This window comes from Natrix helvetica (genome assembly GCF_964273705.1).
Source record: "Natrix helvetica genome assembly, chromosome: 4".
NCBI classification, from domain to species: domain Eukaryota; kingdom Metazoa; phylum Chordata; class Lepidosauria; order Squamata; family Natricidae; genus Natrix; species Natrix helvetica.
Window position 1 is genome coordinate 72,192,192 of NC_138550.1, and position 27,878 is coordinate 72,220,069.

A 27,878-nucleotide genomic window follows, 5' to 3' on the forward strand; every position below is an offset into this window, starting at 1 on the left:
ATAATGGAGCTTAGCAGTGACGTGCGGTGAGCTTTACGGCTGGTGAGGCTGGTGACATCATCAGCGTGAGCCGCAGTCCCCTTCATGTTGACTCAGGAAGGAGGGGAATGGGACCACGTCAGCCTCCCTCCTGCGCACGTCCCATTCCCCGCCTTCCTAAGTCAACATGAAGGGGACCGCGGAGCGCGCTCCGTGGGACAGCAGCTCATGCTCTGCGATCCCCTTCATGTTGACTCAGGAGTCAGGAAGGAGGGGAATTCCCCTCCTTCCTGACTCCTGAGTCAACATGAAGGGGACCGTGGAGCACGCTCCGCGAGACTGTGGCTCACGCTGCGCGATCCCTCCTCCGCGATCCCTCCAGCCTCCCTCCTGCGCACGTCCCATTCCCTGCCTTCCTAAGTCAACATGAAGGGGACCGCGGAGAGCGATCCGAGGTTCCCTTCATGTTGACTTAGGAAGGCGGGGAATGGGACGTGCGCAGGAGGGAGCCTGAGGCTAGAGGAGCCTCCTGCACACATGGTCCCATTCCCCTCCTTCCTGACTCCTGAGTCAACATTCCCAACCACGTGTGCAGAAGGCTCCTCAGCGCCTTTTCCCTTTTCCCTTTTTTTAAAATTTTCATGATGAGAGCGGTGCGGCTCTGCCTCCCCTGCCTCCCCTGACCGCACGTCCCTGGAGCTTAGATTCATATTGTGACATAATAATTCATAACCACCACCAAGGATTCCCATGGTTACATGCTAATCTTGCTACTAGTTCATATTGATTTTATGGGCAAGAGCCATCAGCCATGCTTTTAAACATATTATGTTGATGTTTAAAAATGGACTGCTTACATAAGAGCATTTGGATATTCAATTCTCCCAGAAACCTTACTTCCATCTTCTGCTCTTCAATGGGAGGAGGTGATAAGGCTTGCTTTAGAGATTATCAGATTGTTGATCTTGGCCAGTTAACTGTATTGCCTATCCCTTGGTGCAAGTCCACGAAGATTCTTTAGAAAGAACCTCATTTTTGATGCAGAAGCAAAGGGGAGGGGTTTGATGAATGGATGGATAACCCCCCTTTTCCTGTTTTATACTATACATTTTTCTTTTCTGCAACCATAAGAACTCTGTTATGTGGGTTTGCACATAATATTTAATTATGCCTTAAGACAGAGTTCTGTAAGCTCTAAAGAGAAGGTGAGAAAGGTAAATGCAGTGATAATATATATTTTGGCTGTGTGTGGGTGCATGTGTGTGTGTGTGTGTGTGTGCGTGCGTAGAGAGAGAAAAAGAAAGGAGATACAAAAGGGTGTACAAAGGTGGTATATTCTAAATGAAATATATTTAATTTAATTTAACTTATTTACAGTAAAAATATGTATACAAAAGAATTTAACAATTACACACAAGCAACTGCAAGATATAACAAACTTTAAAATGACAGTGCCTTCCCTTTTAAGAATTATGTTTGATGCATAGTACAGTCAGAGAGCCTTGATTCATAGAATATAGCCTAAACTTGAAATATCTACTGTATTGTCCACATAGCTGACATACTCAGATCACTTGTAGACCATTCCTACAGCTTAGCAGGTGATCACAGTTCGTGTTTTTGCTGCCTCCTAAAATATATCAAAGGGAACCCTCAAACTCTGCTGCTGTTTCAGGTGGAGATTAATGGAAAATCAGCTTCTTGGGCTTCTCAATTTCTTGGCCTCATCCAACCAAATATTGTATGCAGGCAGTAATTCAGTGTAATTTGAATTTAATGCCAAAGAAACATATTGCTAGCTGACATTAACTAATTCATTAATTAATTAATCAAAGATCTTCAATAAAGAACATGTGGAGTACAGTAAACTTTTGGAAGTCACTACAGTTTAAATGCTGGGAAGTTAAGCATAAATTTCAAAATGTAGTTCTTGAGATATGATTTGAATTACCGTATAATTGTAGCTTTTACCCTCAGCCCACCAAATTATTTTAATAAGATGATACTGATGGTAATCAGAATGTTGTTATTACAAGATACCAGCATGTATTCATCAGGGAGACCATTCACCAAAACAACCAAAGCCAAATTTGGTGTCAAATTTTAGATTTTCAAGAGCACCTTGTCTGAGAGATTATATATTGTGTCATAATATATATTTATGCAAACAGACAGTGTGGGTTTTTATATAGCCATAACATCACCACCTAAACCTACTAGAGACCCAAAGATCAGCAAAGTTTAAAGGTTTAAAGTGACATCAAAATTTGAAGAATTACAAATATATTCAGGCTGGGTTTTGAGCTTAAAGCGTGGTCAGAGCTGCTGTCTTTCTATAAATCTTGGTGGTTGGGTGTGGAGTGCTGGCTTTGTTTCAGTAAGTGGAATGATGGCCAAATCACGAGAAAGATAAACTGGACAACTTCCTCACACATCTCAACAGCCTACACCCCAAAATACAATTCACTATGGAAATAGAAGCAAAGAACCAACTTCCCTTTGTGGACGTCCTAATCTACAAAAAACCCAATGGCTCCCTAGGACACACCATCTACCAGAAAAAAACACACACCAACCGCTACTTAAACACACAATCCCATCACCACCCTGCACAGATCAACTCTGTAGCCAAAATCTCATCTCTGGAACCAAATGCCTAGCCAACAAAGACCACCTGAAAACTGAATTACACACTCTCACATATGTATTAATCTCCAACGGATTCCAAAGAAAAACAATTACCAACCTAATCCAAAGGGAGACTCCCTCCAAAAACTGAGACACAGAACAGGACAACGGCATCGCCCTCCTCTCTTACATAAAAGGCACTACAGATAAAATCAGCAAAATTCTCCAATATCAAGACAGCCTTCAACACTGACCAAAAAATAGGCAACATCTTAAGAAACCCCAAAGACAAAATCCAGCTAGAAAACCAAAGAGTCTACGAAATACATTGCAAAATCTGCCCTGCAACATACATAGGACAAACAAACAGGAGAATAAATGCACGCATCGCAGAACACAAGAACGCAGTAAGAAAAAAAGAAAAACTTCCTCCCTTTTCCAGCACCTTAAAGCTACAGAACATGAAATTAATTTTGAAGGAACCAGGTTAATCTCCAAAACTGAACACTTCAACAAGAGAATAGTTATGGAAGCTATCGAAATAGAGAAACACCCCAACATGAATAAACGTGACGATACCTCCCATCTACCAGACATCTGGAAACCAGCCCTAGTCAACAAATGAGCCCCACCCACCACCCAGGCCGTTACAACACGAAACAACAACGGACACACAGCCTGCACCAATAAGCACCAATCTACCAATCATGATACAACCACATGATCAATCATTCCACTTACTGAAACAAAGCCAGCACTCCACACACACACACACACACACACACCAAGATTTATAGAAAGACAGCAGCCTCTGACCACACTTTAAGCCCAAAACCCAGCCTGAAGATGGTGAGTGAGACCTCGCCGAAACATTGCCAAGACAATCTCAATCTTACATGGGAAAAGACCCGAATAATGTATATTTGGAACAATAGAGTCAAGAAGAGCATCAATATTAAAACAGATATAAAACTCTACATTCTATCTCAGGAAAATAAGTAGATAACTTCCAATTTTCATCATGGAAAATTGCAGTTGTATCTTCAGAATGCAATTATAATTTGAGACAATGTATAATTGTTAATTATTTTTATGTCCTTTGCAGAAGCCGAGGAGCTGTATCAGAAGAGAGTTTTAACCATTACTGGGATTTGTGTTGCATTGCTTGTTGTGGGAATAGTATGTGTAGTAGCTTACTGTAAAACCAAGTGAGTGATTTCATTTATTAATTTTAAAATAAATTTAATGTAATGAACACAATAAAAGAAAAGAAAAAGAAGGGAAAGACCTAAAAAAGAAAAAAAGAAAGAAATTAAAACAATTTGGAAATACATGAGCATACTTTAAAAACAATCTCAAAAAGGGGAAGTTTATGATTAAAATGATTTAAAATGGATTAAAAGTTACTTTAATTGCTGAGTGCTTTAAGAATAAAAGAAAAGAAAATTTTAGTTTTTTAATATCTTGCAACAGAAAATTTGTCAGCTAACAAAAATAAACTCATATTTTATATTCATATTTCATGTGGAACTGACATATTTTGGAAATACAAGCAACAAATAAGTGGTAAAATTATTTGGTAAATATGATTGGATTATTAAGTAAAATGACAAGAAATGTAACAATTTATTTATAATCATTCCAATGCAATTTATAAAAGTTCCAATGAAATAATACAATTTAAGAGGAGTATAATGCTATGTATAGATTGTCTTTATTATCATTTCTTCATGACTTGCCAAACAGTGTTTGAAACAAATGTTATTCTGGTGGGAATTCTAAGTTCATAGCCTAATTTTTTTAGGCTTTCAGAAGGAACAATTTATTTATTTTATTAAACAAACTTATGCAGTTGCGCATCTACAAGAAGGAACTCTGTGAAGTGAACAAAATAAAAACACAGTATACTAAAAAGTTATAACAATAAACAGAATGACAGCCCTAATAAAAGTCACATTCATCCATCCATCACTCCATCAATTTCCTGGTCCCAGTGCCTGGAGAAAAAAACCAGCTCTTTAATCCCCTTTCCTGAAGGCCAACAGAGCCAGGTTGGGACCATCCACATATCTTAGGAGGCTATCCATAAAGCAAACACATGACAAAGAAAGCAGTTGTATCTGGTCTGATGTTACAAAATGTTGAAATTGTGTCTACAAAGTAGGATTCCTTCTTTGAATGTTATTGAAGATTGTAGTTTATGAGATTATGAGCTTTAAAAATATGCCTTTTTCTTTATACTATTAACTGAAATTTTGTATCATTTTTATAGTTGCAATGTTGATTAACCTAAAAATACCAAGATCTGAGAAAGATCTAATTCACATTTTAAGTCAGATGTGTGTTCTTTGAACTTCCTAATTTGTTAAATCCTTTGAAGAACAATTATATATACTTTTTCAAAATTTGCAGAGCTGGTCACAAATCAAAATGTGTACAAAACTGTATGTTAAGGAAACACACGTCAAAATGTCTATGTAAATGTCAGGCACAAAGAATCAGGATCCTTTGTAAAGTTGCAGCATAGAAGATTTATTGAAACCTATACACAAGAATCTAATCAACTAATGGTCAGCACTAAATTGGTGCTAGATAATAGTCAATGGAATTCAAGGTGGGGGTGAACTTGCATCTCTAGTCCACAAGGACTCTAAAGTGAGGATGTGTTTAACTCTGCCCTCTAGCTCTGCCTGTTCTTCTCCTACAATAAATGAAATTATATAAACCTGCTGTAGGAAAGCTTCTGGCATTATATCTCTGTCTGTCTGTCTGTCTGTCTGTCTGTGTACACACACACACACACACACACACACACACACAGGGGCAATTTAATTTCAATGGGACTCTGTGATGTGTTTTCCTGGGAATTTATTATATATATGTTAGAATACACATCACAGAGTCCCATTGAAATTAAATTGCCAGTTGTATTTGGAAAAATCAGAAAAGGAATAAAAGGAAATTGTGCACCATTTTAGCAACAGTCTAGTGGTTAAGGCTAGAAAGCAGGAAACCATGAGTTCAAGTCCTGCCTTAGCTATGAAAGCCCGCTGGGTGACTTTGGGCCAGTCACTCTCTCTCAGCTCAACCCACCTCACAGGGTTGTTTTTGTGAGGAAAATAAGACAAAGATATTTCCACCACCTTGAGTTATTTGCAAAAAATAATAAAAGGTGGGGTACAAATACAGTAAATCAATAAATTACACAAGATGTGGGAAGAAAACAGATTAAAAAGGGAAAGATCTTTGGATCTATACAATACTTTTTTTCCACCTCGGAAGTAATGATATGACCACCACAGAGCCTGTATCAGAAAGAGCACCTTTGTATTCTTACATAATCCCCCATCAATTAAATATGTGATCAGTTTGACTCTTGGAAGTTACCAATTGCAAAATACAGTGCATCTATCATAATAATATAAATTAAAACCTATAATACATGAAAATTAGACTAAAACAAATTAAGGAAAACAGCAGTTTGAATATTAATATCATAATCACTGTTTTACACAATTAAGATTGCCCTCCAAAAGTCCTCTAGAAGAGCTCCATTTTTAACAACTTCCAAAAGGTTAAGAACAAAGAAGCAAATCCAGTCTCTGGAGGGAGTCTGCTCCACAAAGCAAATGTTCCAATTGTGAAACAACCTTTAGAGGGTCAAACATTCTTGAAAAAATTGCACTCATTTTTCAGTTATTCCAAATTTTACAAATATGTAAGAAAGACAAGCAGAGGGGAGAAGAAAGATAGTTTAGGACACATTTAAAATGCTCAGAAGAATTGGCTATGAATATTATCTTCTAAGGAAATTAAAGAATAATTTCTTGCTATTAATATTCAGTGGATATTGGTATTAATATTCAGTGGAAGTATAAGAAGCACGAATATTTATCATCCAGTTTTAAAATTCCCGTGGAAGTTAACAAATGAATTAATCAGTTGTAAAGAAAAGATAGATACTCTGTCATCATATGAAAGATCTTAAGAATGGTTGCAATGATAACAATTTGCTTCCAAATTGCTTTAACTTTTTAACAATGAGTTTCCTTCTTATCAATAACTGGTAACAGAAGTTATGAATTCATTGACATAACTAATTAAAGTTCAATGTCATGCCCTTAATATAAAGATGTTAAATGTAGTAAAATAATCTTATTTTCGGGGCTGAAAAAATCTAGATTTTTTTTTGCTCCATCCATTAATTTATATACTTAAAGAAATTCTTTTGTTTCACAAAGGTTCTTTTAAAATTTTCTGTATGATTCAAAAAGTTTTATGTGCTGGTTATTTCCTAATTACTTAATTTCATACTTGAAACGTGTAATTTAATCCTATGTTACCTGACTGATCATTTCATTCTTTCTGTACTAAATATGATTTCATATAGAGAATTAAGCATACACATTGATAAGAAACATCTTTTGTTTCAGTATTTTCAGAACTATAACATCATTGTGATTTAACTTTTACCTAAATAGAAACAGCTGTGAAAAATGACTAAATTTGAAATGCAATTTTCAGCTTTTCTAACTAGATATATTAGTAAACTATGGTTATAAAATGACTCCAATAGAAAACAAAAGAAAACATGGTGTTTATAAATAAAAACAGTCAAGATATGAATATACTTATAAACAAACAAAATAGTGTTTCATTGTACCAGCTAATAAATTAAAAGGAAGCTAAAATGCAGTTTCAAAAGTATATTTGGTGCAATATTAGCTTATATATAAATTATATATTATGACAAATTATAAATTTAATATTGGAAATGTCAAGACTTTAAACAGAATTTCTTTGTAATTTTAGTAATGTATACATACAAAATTATTCTGGAATTTTGTATTATGTAATATTTTTAAAAAATCAGGCTATGAGCTACTAGAAGATTACTGTGCTATTTTTGAAAATTGTAAATTGATTTTTTTTCCTAACAACTGCTAAAATAATATTGAACAATATTGCAAAAATATAGAGCCACTAGGTTTATGGATTATTAGCAGTAAAAGAATATTTTAAATTAACTTCTTTAGAGATTTGTGGAATTCTAATACAGCTAAATTTATCAATATGGCTAGAAAATAATTATATATTTCAGAATAAGGTCCAACATCATATATTTTTCTATGGTTTAATTATTATTTTTCCTTTATACTTTTACTATTTTTTCTTCATATATTTATTGTTCAAAGATATTAAAAATTACTATTAAACAGAAAATTAGGAGTGATATGTGAATTACAGAATGAAGACTTTATATCAAAACTGAAACTCCAAATTTAGGAAATCAAGACCCAAAGTAGAAAAGCATCAAAACATATTTTCCAATCAAACTATTCAGTCTAGGATTACCAACTTGACAGGATTACATAGTCCATCCGAGTAAAACTGGTCCACTGCTCCAATATGAATACCTTACGATGTACTTATTCTTCAGAAAACAGAGAAATCGGATGCACAATCATTTGCGGCAAAACATGTGTCCAGCACATCAGAACAGGAATCTAGCGAATGGTCCTAGCCATCCTCGGCTGGATCCTGAGGAAATTCAGATGGCTGATGTGAGTAACATTTCTTAATTCCCTGTCTAAAGCATCCTGAAAAAGCATAGAAGGCAGAACCAGAACGCTTTTTAGATCTGTCCTTCCATCCTCGGTTTAAGACTCTCCCCTTCCTCTTCTTCATTCTCCCACCCTCTCTTTCTTTCTTTCCTTACCTTTCCCAAAGACAACTCAAGCCAGCTTCTTCCACTTGGTACCATTATGATCAGAAGTGGGGGAACAAATACATTTGCAGGAGGATTTCGTGAGCCTTTAGATTACCAGAAGCATCAACCTCAACTACTGACAAATGTGCAGCCTCTCAGTGAGAAAGCTGCACTTGGATTGGGGTCTTAACAATATCTGCAGAGGGATCACAACATACCAAATAAGAGACCCATAAAAATATTTAAGTGCTTCTTCATGCCATGAAGCTGTGAAGCAATCTGATAATGTGAAGGCTTTGGGTGGCTGCTTTAATGTCTTCCTTAGGTCTTTAGTCTTTGTAAAATGAAGCCCCAAAAGTGAAAAAGGATTAATATCTATGAGCTTGTGTCTTTTTCCCAGTATATATCTAAAAATATTCCTGCTGCTGAGCATGTCATAAGAAGAGAAATAGAGACCACCTTTTCAGGGAGCCATTCCTGTTCACCATCACATCCCTCTTCTACAGGAACTCCAACTTCAAGCCAAAGGTATGAGCAGAATATTTCATAGCTCAGATTTTTTTTAACCCCTTTGGGGTAGATACGATCAGAGAACCATTTAAATAATGATGCACAAAATTTCTGTAAATTTATTTAGGAACTTCACATACTGTATAGCTTGGGCCTTCATCCCGAATCTCTCAATTCAGTCATCATTTTAACTTATTTTAATTTTATCTATATCCAACCTTTCCATTTGCAGTATATATGAGGCAGAACCAAAAATAAAAATAAGAAAGACTACATTAAAACATACAAACATTAGGGCACTGCTGTGGTTTAACTTTAGCAATAAAGAGATGTGGAGAACTCTTGATAGAAGGAAATACAGAAAGATATAATTCTTTCCTGCCATTGAGTAGTTTTTGTCCAGTATTTAGCAGCCCAGCTATGATAAACTTAAGAAATCGAGTCTTCTCTTTCTTTTCTACTACTCAACTCAATTACATCAGCTTCATCTCGTCTTGATACTGGTGAGTTTCATTTATCCTTAAGTCCACAATAGGTCTTCATAAAAAATAATAGGAAGCTCTAAAATGAATTTGCTGTACCACTGGCCTTTACTATACGAGTAGTCTGTATTTGTGCATTGCTGTTTGATATACAGATGTCCTGCACAATGTTTATGAAAAAGTGGAAAATTCATTAGATACTGATTTAAATAAAGCCTTTAAATCAAATATTTCAAACAAATGAACCTAAGTGAAACTTGTAAACAGTGACATAATGACAAAAAGATAAAAACCATAATTTTATCATAAGATAATTATGATAAAAATGCATAAATTGTCAAAGGAAAAAGACATAGAATGTACTTTTTAGAAAAGTGAAAAAATACAAAGAAAAAAGTAAAACCTATCATTTCATTGGTACATACAATTCTAATTCAAAATACAATTCTACAATACTTATCTAATGTAATTACCATCAAGCATGCATATATTTCTAGTATATTTTTATAACTATAATGTTTCTAATATATTGTATTTTTATAAATGAGTTCCATATTTCATTATACTTCATTGTTAGTTGCCAAGTCGTATCCGACCCATCACGACTCCAGGGACAATATTCCTCCAGGCCTTCCTGTCTTCTACTATCCTCTGGAGTCCATTTATGCCTACTGCTTCAAAGACTCCATCCATCCCCCTCATTCTCTGTTGTCCCCTTCTTCTTTTGCCCTCAGTCTTTCCCAGCATTAGGCTCGTCTCCAGTGAATCCTTTCTTCTCATTAGGTGGCCAAAGTATTTGAGTTTATCTTCAGGATCTGGCCTTCTAAAGAGCAGTCATGGTTGCTCTACTCCAAGACTGACTGGTCGCCTTGTAGTCCAAGGAACTCGCAGGAGTCTTCTCCAGCACCATAATTCAAAGGCTTTAATTCTTTGGTGCTTGGCCTTTCTTATGGTCCAACTTTCACAGCCATACATTACTGAGAAAACCATAGCCTTGAGTATACACACTTTTGTTGGCAGGGTGATGTCTTTGCTTTTTAGTATGCTGTCTAGATTTGTCATAGCTTTCCTCCCCAGGAGCAAGCGTCTTTTAATTTCTTGGCTGCAGTCCCCATCTTGGAGTCCAGGAAAATAAAATCTGTCACTACCTCCATTTCTTCCTCATCTATTTGCCAGGAATTGAGAGGACCAGATGCCATGATCTTGGTTTTCTTAATGTTGAGTTTCAAGCCAACTTTTACACTCTCCTCCTTCACCCGCATAAGGAGGCTCTTTAGTTCCTCTTCAATTTCTGCCATTAGAGTGGTATCATCTGCATATCTAAGGTTGCTGATATTTCTCCCAGCAATCTTAATTCCAACTTTTGATTCATATAACCCCACCTTTCTCATGATGTGCTCTGCATATAAGTTAAATAGGCAGGGCGACAGTATACAGCCTTGCCGGACTCCTTTCCCAATTTTGAAACAATCAATGGTTCCGTGTCCAGTTCTCACTGTTGCTTCTTGACCCACATATAGGTTTCTCAAGAGACAGATAAGATGGTCTGTTACTCCCATTTCTTTAAGAACTTGCCACAATTTGTTGTGATCCACACAATCAAAGGCTATAACATAGTCAATGAAGCAGAAGTAGATATATTTCTGGAACTTCCTAGCTTTCTCCATGATTCAGCGTATGTTGGCAATTTGATATCTAGTTCCTCTACCTCTTCGAAATCCTGCCTGTACTTTTGGTAGTTCTCTATCCACATACTGCTGGAGCCTGGCTTGTAGAATTTTGAGTATAACTTTACTAGCATGTGAAATGAGTGTAATGATGCGATAGTTTGGACATTCTTTAGCATTGCCTTTCTTTGGAATTGGAATGTAGCTGACCTTTTCTGATCCTGTGGCCACTGTTGAGTTTTCCAAATTTGCTGGCAAATTGAGTGTAGCACTTTTACTGCATCGTCTTTCAAGATTTTGAATAGCTCAGCTGGAATACTGTCACCTCCACTAGCTTTGTTGTTGCTCAGATTTCCTAAGGCCCATTTGACTTCATATTTTAGGACCATGATGGCAAACCTATGGCACACGTGGCATGCGGAGATGGCATGCGGAGCCATATTTGTTGGCACGGCCGGCAAATATTCCCGAACTTCAAGTTGGTTCATTGGGGCCGTTTTTCACCCTCCCCAGCCTCCGGAGGCTTTCCTGAAGCCTGGGGAGAGCTTAAAATGGTCCCAACAAGCTAACCGGAAGTTCAGGAATGATCCATTTCCGGTGTCCGGAGGGCCTCCGGAGGGGATGGGGGAGCCATTTTGGAAGGTCCCAAGCTTCAGGAAAGCCTCTGGAGCCTGGGGAGGGGTCATGTGCACAGGTGGGCGGTTGTGCACAGGTAGGCGGGGAGGATTGAATTGGTGTGGGCATCTGCCATAAAGTTCTTTCCTCCTGGGAGGTTTTTCAGCATAACATTGAACTGATTAAAATCCTGTGCTCAGTGACAGTTTCCATGGGGTTTTGGGGCGACAGTTTCCATGGGATTTTGGGGCGACAGTTTCCATGGGGTTTTTAGCGCCTCAAGGTTTTTATGATCAGTCCACATCTCAAACGGGTGCTTGGCACCTTCAAGGAAATGCTGCCAGGTTAGTAGGGCCCACCGGACTGCAAAAGCTTCCTTTTCCCAAATGGCCCATCTCCTTTCTGTCTTAGTCAATTTTCGGGAGGTGTAGGCGCAAGGTTGTAGGTTCCCATCAGCATTCGTTTGAAGTAGCACCACCCATACCACCACGTCACTTTCATCCCCTTGGACCACAAATGGTGTGTCCATGTCGGGGTGTTTTACAACCGGTTCAGCTGCAAAAAGTTGTTTCAGTTTCTCAAATGCTGCTTGGTGTTTCATTGTCCACTTCGGGGGTTCACTAGGTCTTGGCTTTGCTTCCCCATTTGATTTTAGGAAATTCGTAATTGGCAAAGGAATACTAGCGAACGAATGAACTGGCAGTAAAAATTGGTAAATCCTTAAAACTTTCTGGCTGCTTGCAGGTGTGTGGGGGGAGCACCCATTCTGAAACAGCCCAGACTTTCTCTGGGTCCATTTCAATACCCTCATGAGAAATGCGGTACCCCAAATAGTCATTTTTTTCCTGGTGGAATTCACACTTAGACAATTTGGCATAAAGTTCAGCAACTCTGAGTTTAAGCACACGAGTTTCACATGTTCCTCTAAAGTTTCCATGTAGATGGGGATGTCATCAAGATAAACTAACACCCCTTTATACAGGTGTTCCTGCAGCACCTCATTTATCTACTGCATAAAAATTGATGGTGCCCCCTGCAGACCGAATGGGAGTACTCTAAACTGGAAGCAACCCAGAGGGCAGTTGAAGGTGGTTTTCCACTAATCTCCTGCTTTTATATGGACTCTGTAGTATGCTTCCCTTAAATCCAACTTAGTGAAAAATTTCTCCTTGGCCAGGTGAGCTAACATGTCCTTCATGAGGGGTAAAGGGTACACATTTTCTATGCAAATGGAATTAAGATTTTTATAGTTCACACGTAAGCGAAGAGAGCCATCTTTCTTTTCTCGAAATAACACTGGAGTGACCTATAGAGTGGCTGGATGAACCCCTCTTTAGGTTTTTATCAATGAAGTTACGTAACTCCTCCAATTTGTGTGTGGTCATTGAGTAAATCTGTGGCTTAGGGAGTTTCACCCTGGGGAGAATTTCTATGCTGCAATCAGTAGGGCAATGGAGTGGGAGTTTATCGGAAGCCCTTTCGCTGAATGCCTCTCTTAGGTCCCAATATTCCTTTGGGATTTTCTCCTCCCCTCAATTCTCTCACGTGCGAACGCTGCCAGTTCTTTTGTGGCTCTGGCTATGCAGGAGGTTTTCCCTTCCCCCTTTCCCAGCTGGGCAGAGCGGATGCACAGCAGTCTCTTCCTCCAATTCACCTGCAGGTTCCACTTCCATAGCCAAAGTAATCCCAGTATGAGGGATCGTTCCATCCCTGGGGCGACAATGAAACTTAAAGACTCTTGGTGGTCCCCCATCCACATCTCTACCAGTTCGGTTACAAAATGGGTGGGGGCCACCCCAGCAACTGACCCATCCAACTGGCAAAAGGCAATGGGTACTTTCATTGTTCTCAGTCTTAGTCCCATTTTTTCCCACCACCTGTGCGCTAATAACACACCTAGTGCAACCAGAATCTAAAAGTTCCAGCATATTTCCCTGGGCACCAGTTGAAGGTACCTTTAGCTCTACTGGGATGGTCATGGGGCCCACATGAGGACCTACCAGGGGGTCATTGTCGGAGTCAGTTTCACTTTCCCCTGAAGCAGCTGGGTTCCCATCTCCTCCGGGCCTGGAGGAGGAAAATCAATGACTTCCACACCTTTCAGGGTGGTTTTGCGATGTTTTACAGACTGCTTCTTGACCTTTTCCCCTCCAGCTGAGGTCGGTTTATGGCCAGATTAGAGTAGCAATCGACTGCATGGTGCCTCTCCTTCCCACATCTGAAGCATGCCGTCGATCTGGGCTTGGTCGCTGGGCCCCTTTTGTTGCTCTAGGGGCCTCCCTCGAAGCAGGGGGTGAGTTTTTGCTCCAACTGCTGCCTCCATGGTGTTAATTTCTGGCCAAGTCAATTTCCACATCAGAAGCCAGCACATACCAGTGCTGAAGGTCTTGGGGAGCCCCTCGGTTAACACAGTTCTGGTACACGTCGTCGTTAAGACCATCTTTGTAGCTGTCCATCAGCACTTCCTGGGACCATCTCTGCATGTGTACAGCCAGCTCTCGAAACTCCTGAGTGTATTCTGCCACTGGTCTCCGACCCTGGATTAAGATTTCATCCTGGTTCTTGCCTTCCAGTCAGCAAGGGGGTCTTCAAAGTGGGCCCTCAGGGCTGTCATAAATCCATTGTAATCCCTCATCTGTGGCGAATCATTGTTGTGAAGGGCCACCATCCACTCAGCCGCTGCCCCTTCCAATGCCATGGTAACACATCTCACTTTTCCAACTTCTGATGTAAAATCTTCCCCATACTCCTGCATGTAGTTCCAGACTTGAGCTAAGAAAAATCCCAGCACTTTGGGATCTCCTCCATATTTCACGCCTAAAGGAGGAATCTTTGGAATTCGGTGCCTTCGCGGAGTTGGGAGGGCATGTGCTGCTGCTGCTGCTGCTGCTGCTGCTGCTGCTGCTGCTGCTGCTGCTGCTGCTGCTGCTGCTGCTGCTGCTGCTGCTGCTGCTGCTGGAGCTCCAGCTGCCTGTCCTAGTCCTGGTCTGGCTCCCAGGATCGATTTGGGGTTAGCTTCTGTTTCCCTCTCAGTCTGCTCAGCTCTTCCACAATCCTGCCCGGTGTGACTTTCATGCATTCTCCGATTCCCCTAGGCTTCCTGAAGAAGGTGTAAAGCTTGGGTAACTATAAGATCCTCTTTTTTAAAAATATTTTTTTTTATTTTTGAATAAACACAAACAGACAAAACACAACAAACACCACAAAAATATCTTCCATTACAAATTGTAAAGAGTGTGTCAATTGGTTACAAAGAGCTTTCGTGCATCCCTTCCACAGGCATCACCTACAATTCATATCAAGTTATATGTTTTAAATCATATATATATATATATATATGTATGTATGTATGTATGTATGTATGTATGTATGTATGTATGTATATATATATATATATATATATATATATATATATATATATATATATATATATATATATATATATATATATATATATATATATATATATATATATATATATATATTACTATTATCATACCTCAATCTTCATATGACTATGATCGTTTTTACGTCCCTTTATATAAAATATTCCAAAATGTAAAGCAAAACCACATGACGGTTTAGGTCCAGAAGGCCAGGTAACCTCTTTTCGCTGGCACCAGGTGGCTGTAACTCCTGGGGGAAACTCCTGTGGAGCATCCATCTGTCCCACTCCCAATGACCATCTGTATTTCTCCTCAAGTTTTAGTTCAGCCATCCACTCCATTTCTTCCCAGCCAGAACCAGTCAGGGGGGGAGAGAGGATCCAACAGCACCCAGGTCCTCCTGGTTGCTGCATGGATTAGACATGGTTGGTGCAACCCCCTCAGAAGCTTTAACTCCGTGATAGTTGTGAAGAGATCTTGCTTAATGTCAGGCACGCCTCCTTCAAAATCCAAGGAAGGAATCCCCCAACTCCATTGTTTTAGAAAAAAGCTACTTTTACTGGATATGAAATGAAAACAGCGAAAGTGAAGCAAGATCTGAGGCAAAAAGGCACAAACTTGTACATATCAAACGTTTACCCAAATCCCTCCCCCCAGTTACCCTGGCCGAAGTGTCCAATCTCCAACCTCCAAGGTGTCATGTGGGGTGCATCTTCGGGTGGCCTCATCCAGCTGGTATTCAGAGATGGTTGACCTTGACCAAACCCAAACACGAGCCTTCAGAAGATGGTAAGAACAAAACTCCCTCTTTTGAGATGTCTCCACCAGCACGATTCCCCTCCCAAATACCATTAACCCCCTCCCTCTCCATTACTATGGCAGCAGACAGCAAGCAAGCAATATAGAGGCTGACACTGTGTAGGGTTTCTCCATCTTTGGCTGCAGAGCACATAGTCAATCTGATTTCTGTGTTGACCATCTGATGATGTCCATGTGTAGAGTCGTCTCTTGGGTTGTTGGAAAAGAGTGTTTGCTGTGACCATTGTATTCTATTGACAACATTCTTTCAGCCTGTGCTTTGCTTCATTTTGTACTCCAGGGCCAAACTTGCTTGTTATTCCGGTTATCTTTTGGCTTCCTACTTTAGCATTTGAATCCTCCATGATGATAAGGACATCATTTTTTGGTGTTAATTCTATAAGATGCTATAGGGCTTCATAGAACTGGTCAATTTCATCCTCTTTGGCACCAGCGGTTGGGGCATAGACTTGGACTACTGTGATATTGAATGGTTTGACTTAGATTCAAACTGAGATCATTCTGTCATTTTGGGGATTGTATCCCAGTATTGCTTTTCCTACTCTTTTATTGACTATGAACGCTGCTCCATTTCTTCTGAGGGATTCATATATACTTCATGGTCATCTGAATTAAATACCCCCACTCCTGTCTATTTTACTTCACTGATTCCTAAGATTTTGATGTTCAGCATTGTCAGTTCTTGTTTGACCACATCCAGTTTGCCTTGATTTATGGATCTTACAATCCAGGTTCCTATGAAATATAGCTCTTTACAGCATCAGGGTTTCCTTTCACCACCAGATACATCCACAGCCGAGTGTCCTTTCAGCTTTGGTCAAGCCTCATCCCTCTTTCTGGCGCTAGTACTAGCCCTCTGCTCTTCCTCAGTAGCATATTGGACACTTTCCAACCTGAGGGGCTCATCTTCCAGCGTCATATCTTTTTCCCTTTTGGTACTGTCCATGGGGTTTTCATGGCAAAGATACTGGAATGGGTTTGACATTTCCTTCTCCTTCCTAATCATGTTTTGTCAAACCTCTCTGCTATGACCTGTCTGCCTTGGGTGGCTCTGCATGGCATAGCTCATAGCTTTATTGAACTACGCAAGCCCCTTCGACAAGGCAGTAATCCATGAAGGGAACCATATACTTCATTATACTATGTATAAAGTAAGAAAGGTGTGATAACAATATCATAAATAAATTATATTTGTCCATACAGAGTCTACAGCTACAAGCAGCTTGCTAAAATAGGTGGCAAGTGCTAAAGCCACTTCAATCGATTGAATGAAAGGGGCTATAGATTTAGCTTTCCAATGCTACAGTATCAATCTTTTAGCCATAGTAAGGGCATGAAGAATCCATTTTTATCTTGTCCAGTTGTCAAATTCCAAGTACTAGGTATCTGGTTCAAGAGAATAATGACCTCTGAAAATTTTAGCTTATCTTTGATTGTCATAATACGTACACTTTCATCATTTTAGACATTAATTATAATGTAAGATTAAAATTGTTTTACAAATCTACTACTAAATTACTAAAAGTCTCATGTTTGTAACTTTTAACTGGGTGAAACAGTGCATCATTGAGCAAGAATTTTTGAATCAAGGGACAACTTACGAAATGTGTTCAAAATCCAATTCAAAATTTGGCAAATTTTATAAAAATTTTATGATATAAGAATTATGATAAAGCATTTTATGACCTAATGTCACAAAACATTTCCTGTGGTCAACTCCTGATGTTTGATTCTGATGTGCTATTTTCTTGGAAGATACCTTTCTGAATATCTCCGTGAATTTTTAAGAACTTTTTCAGTGAAGGCAGTACATTAAAAGCTCTGCCATTGTTGAAGGCATTGAAAAGTCTGTTAAGGAAATATCTCTGAAACAATCACCCAACAGGTCACAGATTGCCTTATTCCTTTATAAGTTATGCAATCATAATTTTATGCACCCATACCTTATAAGTATGGCTTATGAACTTTACTTGGAAAGACAAGTCCACTTAAGCAAGTAGTTAGGTTTAGGAAAGATCTATTTCTATCCTTATCCAAAAATTATTTATCATTTGGCTTGCAGACATGAAAGCCAAACCTGGAGCTTGGACCGCACAGAAAGCCTCACTTCTGATTGTCAGTCTGGGATGATGTTATCTTCTGTGGGAACCAGCAAATGCAACAGTCCTGCCTGTATGGAAGCTCATGCTCGGCGGGAAGCATCATACTCCATTGAGGAACAGAGGAGGCCAATGATGCAGTACAGAGATTCTGTGGATTCCCTTCGAGACTCACCACATAGTGAGAGGTCTCATTTTCTGTTGCTGTTATTATCATTTATACAAGGAAACCTCAATTTAACAGCCCCCTCCCTTAGCAGACTCTGAGTGCAATAAGTTTGGATGAGGCAGTGACATTTATGTGATTTTTACCTTGCTTTTACAATATCTGCATTGGTTTCTGTCAATTGCATCAGTTTGCATCATTTATGCAAATGATAAATGATGCATCATTTATGGATCATTTCTGCAGGGATGCGGTGGCTCAGGGGCTAAGATGCTGAGCTTGTCGATCAGAAAGGTTGGTAGTTCGAAACCCTAGCACCATGTAATAGAGTGAGCTCCCATTACTTGTCCCAGCTTCTGCCAACCTAGCAGTTCGAAAACATGTAAAAATGCAAGTAGAAAAATAGGAACCACCTTTGGTGGGAAGGTAACAGCGTTCCATGCACCTTCGGTGTTTAGTCATGCCGGCCACATGACCACGGAGACATCTTCAGACAGCACTGGCTCTTTGACTTTGAAACGGAGATGAGCACCGCCCCCTAGAGTCGGGAATGACTAGCACATATGTGCGAGGGGAACCTTTACCTTTTAATCCTATAAATGACATAAATTGATGTAAATGGTATAGCCTCATGTTTAATGGATCTTCCAGAATAACAGTACTCCCCCCCCTAAAATGGCCTGTCAAAACAGTATTTCATTGCTTTTAGACTGAAGTCGCAAAAAATGGCCAGTCTCTAATACAGCATAAGACAAGAAGGGGAGAGAAGGCAAACAAAAAAAGAGTTAATTGAGAAGATAGATAAGCACAGGTTGTAAATTTATGTAACATAAGCAATAAATCAAACTATGAATCAGAAAGTCCATCATTGACTTAACTTCCTCAGCTTCTTGAGGATCTGTTTCTAAATGATTATTAGAATTGCTCTGATTAAATTGCTTGTTTTTAACAGTTGTGGCGGTTTTAACCCTCATGTGCCACATAAAGTCACTTTGGGGAGATGTGTGGCTTAATACATAAATAAAAATGCTAAATTATTATTTTCTGAAGGAAGCATTTATGGTATATAGCAGAATTCTAATATCCTCATACAGATTCTGGAAATTATCTAGAACTACCTTTTAAAATAACTCTTCGGGTAGAAGAAGTGTAAAACCTACCCCCAGTATCTTTGCTGCAACCACTTAATATGATCTATATTGACATGCCTGATAAAAACAAATGCCTTAATATTAAATGGTTTTCATTGTTCTGACCAAAACACCTGAGTCAGACCACTTAGGCCACTTTCCAAAAAATGTTGTTTCATTGTTTAACATAATTGAGAATAATGTTTTTCTTCAAGGGGTTGGACTAGAAGACCTTCAACTCTGTTATTCTGTTATGCCTTGCAGTACTTATGCTTTTTTTAAGTAAAATCCCTAAATTGTATTTTTTTTTCAATACAACTTTTATCAGCAACAAATGACTTAACTCACTAGCACACAGCAAAACCAAATGCAATGGAAGAAAGAAATATCCTGCAGCAAACAACAAAGAAAATATAATTAATATACATTTTTAAAAGTAAGGGAACTAGAAGACATTCCCGTTTCTCTCAATGCCAGATTGACATATAATCATTATTGTAAAAGTTCAGATAAATTAGCATTTCAGGAATCCTTAAAAACTTTGATGTTCCCTCAGGCATATGTCTTGCCTGTCTTTGTAAATTTGTCTTTTTTTTTATTGTTCAAATTTTATTGATTTTAAAAGTTTTACAGGGAAAAGGGATTATAGGGTTATAGAACATTTTGACAGCTACATCGTGCAGGGGGGGAGAAGCCCCCCCAGGTCTCACAACTTTTACAAACAAAAATAGAAAAATATCAACATTTACATAAGTATTAGCAGTTTTGAGTTTAACACAAAATCATCAGTATGTTTCAATCATTTGTTTTGAATCACTTCCATAAAGGTATATTGTAACCACAATTGCAATAATGTTTCAAATCACTTTTGTGATCTGAGTCTTCTAGTTATCGCATCCTCTCCCCCCCCCATCCACGGGCAGAGCCTCAGCCCCTCCCTCCTTTGTTTCTTGTGTAACACCCCCCATTTCACCTAAGAGAGCACTGTGTTTTTTAGTGAAAGCCTCTGTTTCCACTACTGTGTTGATTCTAATTCTACTGCCCTCCCAGAAAATCAACACGCCTTCTGGTAACAGCCACCTAAACCAGACCCCATTATTGTATAATATTTTTGCTAAGAAGGAATATTTCCTTCTGTTACCTCTTACTTTCTTTGGGATCTGTTTAAGAATGGTTATTTCTTTATCCTTAAATTTTAATGGTCCTCCCCTTTGAGCTCCTAGAACAGCGATGGCGAAACTTTTTTGGCTCGCGTGCACAAGTGGGGGGAGCGCGGGGGGTCGTGTGCGGGCGTGCCGCACCCATAATGCAATGCGTGATCCCCCAGTGCGCATGTGCGCACAATGCGCCCTCCCATTTTTACATGCTTTTTTCACCCTCCCCAGGCTCCAGAGGCTTTATAGGAGCCTGGGGAGGGCGAAAAGAGCCTCCCCCGCCCCCCGGAGGCCTTCCAGAGGCTTCAGGGACCATCCAGAGGCTTCCCCGAAGCCTTCAGAATGCTTAAAACCACCCTCCGGGCAAACCGGAAGTGACTTCCGGGTTGCTCGGAGGGTCGTTTTAAGTGCTCCGAAGGCTTCAGGGACCGTCCGGAGGCTTCCCTGATGCCTTCGGAGCGCTTAAAACCACCCTCCGAGCAAACCGGAAGTGACTTCCGGGTTTGCTCGGAGGGTCGTTTTAAGCGCTCCGAAGGCTTCAGGGACCGTCCGGAGGCTTCCCTGATGCCTTCGGAGCACTTAAAACGACCCTCCGAGCAACCCGGAAGTCACTTCCGGGTTGCTCGGAGGGTGGTTTTAAGCGCTCCGAAGGCGTCAGGAAAGCCTCCGGACGGTCTCTGAAGCCTTCGGAACGCTTAAAATGACCCTCCAAGCAACCCGGAAGTCACTTCTGGTTTGCTCGGAGGGTGGTTTTAAGCGTTCCGAAGGCTTCAGGGAAGCCTCCGGACGGTCCCTGAAGCCTCCGGGGGGGGCGGGGGAGGCTCTTTTCGCCCTCCCCAGGCTCCTATAAAGCCTCTGGAGCCTGGGGAAGGCGAAAAATAGCTTTTAAAAAGGTGAACTCAGCTGGCCCGTGCGCACATGCGCGCTGGCCAGCTGACAGAGCAGTGCCTTGCATGCCCTGACAAATTGCTCCGCGTGCCACTTGTGGCACGCGTGCCATAGGTTCGCCATCATGGCCCTAGAACCTCATCTCTTGTAGTTTTTCTAAGAAATTTAACATGAACTTCCCTTGGAACATTGTGTGTTCTTGCATAGGCTGAATTAATCCTATAGATCAGGTCAATATCCCACCAAAGCTGTTGTTTGTCTCTGTTAATATATTCTGCTAGTATTATGGTCATAATCTCCTTAAGATCTTCATTCTCAACTTCTGGCAAGTTTTGGAACCTAAGGAAAAAAGACATCCTTTCAAATTCCATTTTTATCATCTGATTTCCAAATTCTACATTCCCCCTTTGGATTGTCTTCATCTCGTCTCTTATCCCAACCGCACCCTCCTCCAGTACACCTATCCTCTGTTCATTCTGTATGGTTTGCTGTTTTGTCTCTCTGAGCTGTTCATTTAAGTCCTGCAGTTGTTTTTTGATTTCGTCCTGTCCCTTTAAGATGGATTGAAGCATCTGATGAATAGACAAATCCTTTGCACTCTCTTCAGAGGCTTTAGGTTGTAAAAAAGATCCCAGTTGTGACTGGTGAGCAATGGGGCTGGATGTGGAAGATGTTGGGGCCGATGAGGCCTTACCAGGCGGTAACTTCTTTGGACCCATCACGAGGCTCAGAGATAGTTATTGTTCTATGCAAAGAAATGTGTCTGTGGGAGAGCACACCGGTAGGGATCACCAGGCAAGCAAGTCCAAAGGAGAATAAATCGTCTGATACAAAACTAGAGCCAATAGGTGGGTCAAAATATTCCAAATCCAGGGGAAAAACATATTTGAAGAGGCTCCTGGAGATCTCTGAGGTGGAAATTAGTTGAAAGCCATAAAGTTTTCCAAGGGAGGAGTCTCATTCATAAAGATAAAGAAGAAGGAGGAAGTTGGCCATATTGGCTCAGCCAGTACAGGTGGTCAGGAAACAACAAAATCAAAGTTCCATAGATAGTTTAGAGAAGAATCAGTTCAGCCATCCTTTCTCTCGCAGTTGTGGTCAAGAAAAAAAATCCCCCCCCCCATTATTTAAGGGAAGTGAAAGTAGATTTTAAACTTTCTCTCTCCCCATAAAAGGGAGAGATTTTCCAAGTGCCGCTTTTCCAAGGGGGGTGGAATTTCCCCCCCTCCAATCTGAACTCCTCCAGAGGTTGAAACAAAGTCCCCCACAAAAAACTGCAGAACAGTCAAAAGAGTAAAGACAATAAAAGACCTGGGGAGACCCCTCACCTCACCGCGCTTCAGCTGTTTCGTTCGAATTGATTGTTTCCTTCCAGGCTGCGTTCGGCGAAGCGCGCGTTGGCATTCCGTGCGCTCCCTACGCTCTCCGGCTCCTGGGGCAAAGCTGGAGCCCCCCCGCGGCCACCGCCGTTCCAGGGGGTCCCAGCAAGCCACCCCTACGGCAGGGCCCCCCTCCAAGGCACCCTGTGCTCCCCTAGACTTCAGGGGAGCCCACCAAAGCAGCGAAAAGGCGGACGCACGCTTCTGTCACCTTCGGCTGCCGGAAGTTGTCTCTGTAAATTTGTCTTTTTAATGATTGGACTTGAGTTTGTTTTGACCATTTTATGTGTTTATGTATGTTTCTCTGGTATTAACTCTGCATGCACTATCCAAAGTTACAATTGTGAGATTGGAAGCTACATAAATTGATATCACAAAGAATAAAAAATAATAAACTGATGTTTATCTTTATAGAACTGCTTAAGCAGATGCTAAATCTTCCTGAAATATATAATCCAGTCATTTCTTTCCTTTATTATTACCAAATCCAGTCCTTTTTATTTTAGCTTAGCAAATTCTCTTTTCATTCACCTTAAAAATTATTTATATGCAGGGCAGCTCAAAGTTAAGTCTGATAATGCATTTCTCTACCCCAGATTAATTTTATTGGCCATTCTTTTCTTGTCCAGCTGCATTTCTAGTAAAACACATATTCTTACAAAAATGGTTCCGTATAGTGGGGCTCTAAGGAGTGCAGAGTTCGTTTTAGATACAATCAAACCCCAGGGTCTGGCAAGAAAAGAATTGGCTAAGAATTGGCTAAAATATTCTTCCTGCTGCCAGACACAGACACCACTGAAATACTTTTTGTCATGTTCTTTGTATTGGTGCCCCTGAAATGATTAGAAGTGAAAAGGAAAAAGAGATTATCTAATTGGAATCTCAATCTCTCCTTCCATCTCTCTTTCCTACCTGCTAGTAAGCATTTTAAGAGCATGGTAATACTTGTGGGGGGGGGGATGATCTTGTGGTGGGGGACCCTGAAAGTGTGGATCAGGTTTCTTTATCTTGAATTCAAATAACTTTGGGGGGGGGGGGTTTGTCATTGTTATGTTTTATTAAAGAAACATGCAATAATAGTGTTAACAACATTAACCAAAAAAATATAAACTTCAAATCATTATTTTTAATATTACACAAATGTTGATGAAGCATCAGTTAAGATGCAAAGAATCAAACAATACAACAATAGTAGAACCATTGAAAACTATAGAAGTATGACTGACCGTAAAGCAGTGCTTCTCAATTATTTTCTGTCATGCCCCCCCTAGGAAGAAGAAAACATTTTGCGCCCCCCCGCCTTAGAGGGACTACTCCCCTTAATCAGACTCACATAAATTCTTATCCGTAAAATGCAAGCTAGCCAACAACGCATCCCCCTTCCCTTCTAGTCAGCTTCTCCCAGCCGGCGCTCAGGGACTCGGCTCTGGATCCCACCCCTGCCTCCGCACCGTTCAGCCAGAGCTCCCTGAACCTAGAAGAGGAACCTCTTCTGCAGATGAGCTGTAAAAAGCAGATTACGAGGATTCAATCCTGCCCGATGGGGGCGGGAAAAGACCGTCAGGACAAAAGGCACGTCAAGTGCCACTGTGATCGTCCTCGCCACCCCCGTCGGGAATTGACTGCAGACTCAGACTTCCTACCCAGTCCACATGGTGGCTTCGCGGCACTTCCAAAGGCGCCACCGCGCCGCATGCCTCACAAGCAGGACAGGGTATCCATCGACCCTTCAGAGGCTGTGCAAGGACCCGGTGATCGATCCGGAGCCGGCGGCCTGTCCCTTCCCCTTTCTTTTCTTCCCGGCTGCGCTGCGGCAGTCGCTGGACGGTGGTGGTGGAAGCCCTCCCAGCCAGCTGCTGCACGCCCCCCTTTACGGAGCCTCACGCCCCCCCCTGGGGGGCGCGCCCCATTATTTGAGAAGCACTGCCGTAAAGGAACATGACACAATTTTCAGTCAGTGTTGTTTCTTTATCTAAAAAGCATACCTGCAGCATACAGTATGTATAAAGCATACAGTAAAATGCAACTGAATTGCTTTTGAAATAAAACAAAATGTTCCATCTGTTTTGTAAATACATGATTGTGCTTTAGTGATCTATTTAAAACAGTATTCAATTATATTATGAAATAAAACTATAAGCTTTAGTGGAGAGTATCTGAAATAGATATTTACATTGATTTTGATACTTGGACATATTCAAAATGAAATGATTTCCATTCATAAGAAAATGGCATATATGCAGTGGCAAGAATATTTGACTGAATATTAAATATTCTTCCCAATGCATATATGCCGTATAATTATAAACTATTGACACACATAATTTTGTAAAAGGCTTAAATAGTCCGATGAAGTACATTTATTAATATTGATATTAATATGATATTAATATAGTCACCTAATATAATAGTAAGTAGTAAAAATCTACTTTAATGATTTGGTATTTTATACTTCAACAAACAACTTACATAATATACTATTCCTAATGACTTAAGGATAATGTTAAGAGTCATGTGGGTGGAGAAACATACATTTAGATTATATAATCCAAGTGGCACAGATAGCTTCTGCGGCTGCTTTAACCCTTTTTTGCTCCAACGGAGGACATTATATCCTTGTCACATTGAAACTATTTGAGGCAGAAATAATGTACAGTTATTATATATTGTGCAAATAACCCTTATTCCAACTGAATGTCAGCACGGAAACTTCAACAATTTTGAGAGCAATTTTGCAAGTGCACAAATGTGAGTCTAATATAGTTTTAAGACTGGATTTGAACATCATGAGGGCAGACGCTCAGATCTGGGTGACTATTTTTAGTTATTAAATTGATGTTTAACCCAGAATGCCTGGTTACTCTGATAAGTGAGTAAGCTTTTGTTCTTCATAGCAGGTATGCATTAGAGATAAGTTAGATAACTTTCTCTTTTCCTTTAGTGATTCGTCTATTTTAATTTTGATTTTACTGTTTTTTGCTATTTGAGTGACTGTAAATAAAAATGCTATTCCATATTACAAGGAAGTCTGTCATAAAAAGTAATTACGAAAAATAAAAACTGATAAGAAGGTAGCTGCATAGTCTGTATTCCAAGTTTTTTTTAAAGCACACACAGTATATAAATATTCCAGGTCAGTGGGAGAGAGAACCAATATCTATGATTATGGATCAGCATCAAAATATAATGAAAACAAACAGGAAAAAAAGAAAAAAAAACAAGCAAGAAAAAAAGAAAAGAAAACATTAATACAATCATGGTGATTGTCATGTTGTATACATTTAATCTCACAAAGTATGCCCAAGACTATTTATAAATTTTAATAAGCATATGGAATAAACATAAAAGAAAAAAGAACTCAAAACTTTATGTTATGAATCTCTCCAAAGTTAACTTTTGGTTATGTACTTTGCCCAAGGCAGGTGAACATTCACTGTACCCTGGTAGTAATAGGTGAGACATCTGCTTGTCTGGACTTTTGTTCTGGCATATTTAGCATTGTAGCTAATTCATCCCAAGAGAAACCATATTGAGGATTTTCAGGTACTTCAGTGTATCAGATTTTTTAACATTGTCAGATACCAGTTGGCTCCATGAATAAATCAGACATTTTATTAACTAACCCTAATGTGTATCACAACCCTGTGTATTTTTGCTTCTTTCCAGTTCTTATTTTAGAGTGAAAAATCTATGTCTGATCAGTAGACTTCCCCCTTCTCGTATGACAACAATCATACTCTATTCTGTGAATACTTCAATCTCAGAGAAAAATCCCTTTCTTTTATTTTATCCTGATCAAAGTGTTTATAGGAATGGAAAACTTTGTGCTGAAAGACTCAGCCTTTTGTTCTAAGATTTAAGCTGGATACCAATACCATTGTTTCTTTTTCTAGGTATGTCTCTGCCTTGACCACCCCAGCACGCCTATCCCCTGTTGACTTCCATTGCTCGGCTTCAGCCCACATGCCCACCTTTGAAATAACTTCTCCTAATTCTGCTCATGCGGTTTCACTTCCTCCGGCTGCATCCATTAATTTCCAAGTGGAGGAGCAACAGCCATTGCTAAGAAGGTACCAAGCCCCCTGTCAAGATACACAAAGGTATGATACTTACTACCAAAGAAGGAACTATCTGAATGAGAGTACAGGGAGCTTGCCCTCCAGTCCCTTCCGCATAACAGAGGATGATGAATACGAGACAACCCATGAGTACATCACTGCACTAGAACAGCCAAAGAGAACAGGCAGCAGCAACAGGCGGTGGAGGAGATCTAAACTGAATGGCCACCTGTCTCACAGAGGCAGAATGCTTAGAGATTCCTTTTCGGTCAGCAGCGCCTCATACAGTGAGTCTGATGAGGAGCTGATAGCTGAGAGCACCCCTTTCTTAAGCAATCGGAACATGGAGGCAACGGACACAGATTTGTACTGCTCAGCTGACAACAGAACTTTCTCTTCTTTCAGCAGATTCAACGCACAGGGTGAAAGCCAACAAACACACGCCAGATCCAGCCAAGGTTTTGCACCACCTTAGGTGTTACACACTCTTCCTCATGTCCACCTCCATGAATACAACAGAACTGAGGAAGATAACATGACAGAAAAGACAAATTTTTATTTTATATAAAAAATGCAAAAATATAACAAATGAAATGTTTTATTTTCATTTTAGCAATGATGTCTTATAAGAGCTAATGGCAAAGACCTTTTTGTAAGGAATCTATTTATATGTAACATCTTGATTTACAGCTTCTCAGAAAAACAGAAACTAACAAAAACATTTTAAAAGATGGGCCAATTTTTAACTACAAATCATTAAAAAATATTGTGGTGCCTTTTTGCTGTATGTGAATGCCAGAGTCCACACTGAATATTATGTTTAAGCATTCTTGAAACAGGCTTTATGTTCAGGACAATTTGTTATAAAATATTCCAGTCTGCATTTTCCCATTTGAACAGTACCCATTTAAATTCCTCGATACCTAGAGATTAATGATCTAGTGTTGCTAAAGTAACGTGCTCTTGGTCTCTCCCATTTCTTTTCCCTCCTGCACATGTGCGCATAGACGTATGTTTCAGTGTTTTCATAAATATTTTTCCCTAGCAGGGAAAATATTACACACTGGTAAGTAAAAATTGGTTTCTCTGATAAGACAAACAGTAAACAAAAAGGGGGTGGAGAAGAAAGGAAAGAGGATTACACAGTATCTGTAGCCCTTCCAATGTATTTCTGATCCTCAAAAGGTCTGTGATCAAGATACCCCCCC

The 27,878-nt window shown here is 39.8% G+C and overlaps 1 protein-coding gene across 2 annotated transcripts in view; it reads left to right on the top strand.

Moving 5' to 3' along the window:
• The window catches only part of NRG2 (neuregulin 2), a 221,745-nt gene extending 193,867 nt beyond the window's left edge, over positions 1-27,878 (top strand). For both annotated transcript variants that reach the window (XM_081951371.1, XM_081951372.1), the window contains 5 exons: positions 3,713-3,815; positions 8,048-8,171; positions 8,718-8,845; positions 17,859-18,083; positions 26,506-27,878. In XM_081951371.1, the coding sequence (XP_081807497.1) occupies positions 3,713-3,815; positions 8,048-8,171; positions 8,718-8,845; positions 17,859-18,083; positions 26,506-27,145 (1,220 nt within the window). In that variant the 3' untranslated portion in view covers positions 27,146-27,878. The remainder of the gene's footprint in view (positions 1-3,712; positions 3,816-8,047; positions 8,172-8,717; positions 8,846-17,858; positions 18,084-26,505) is intronic.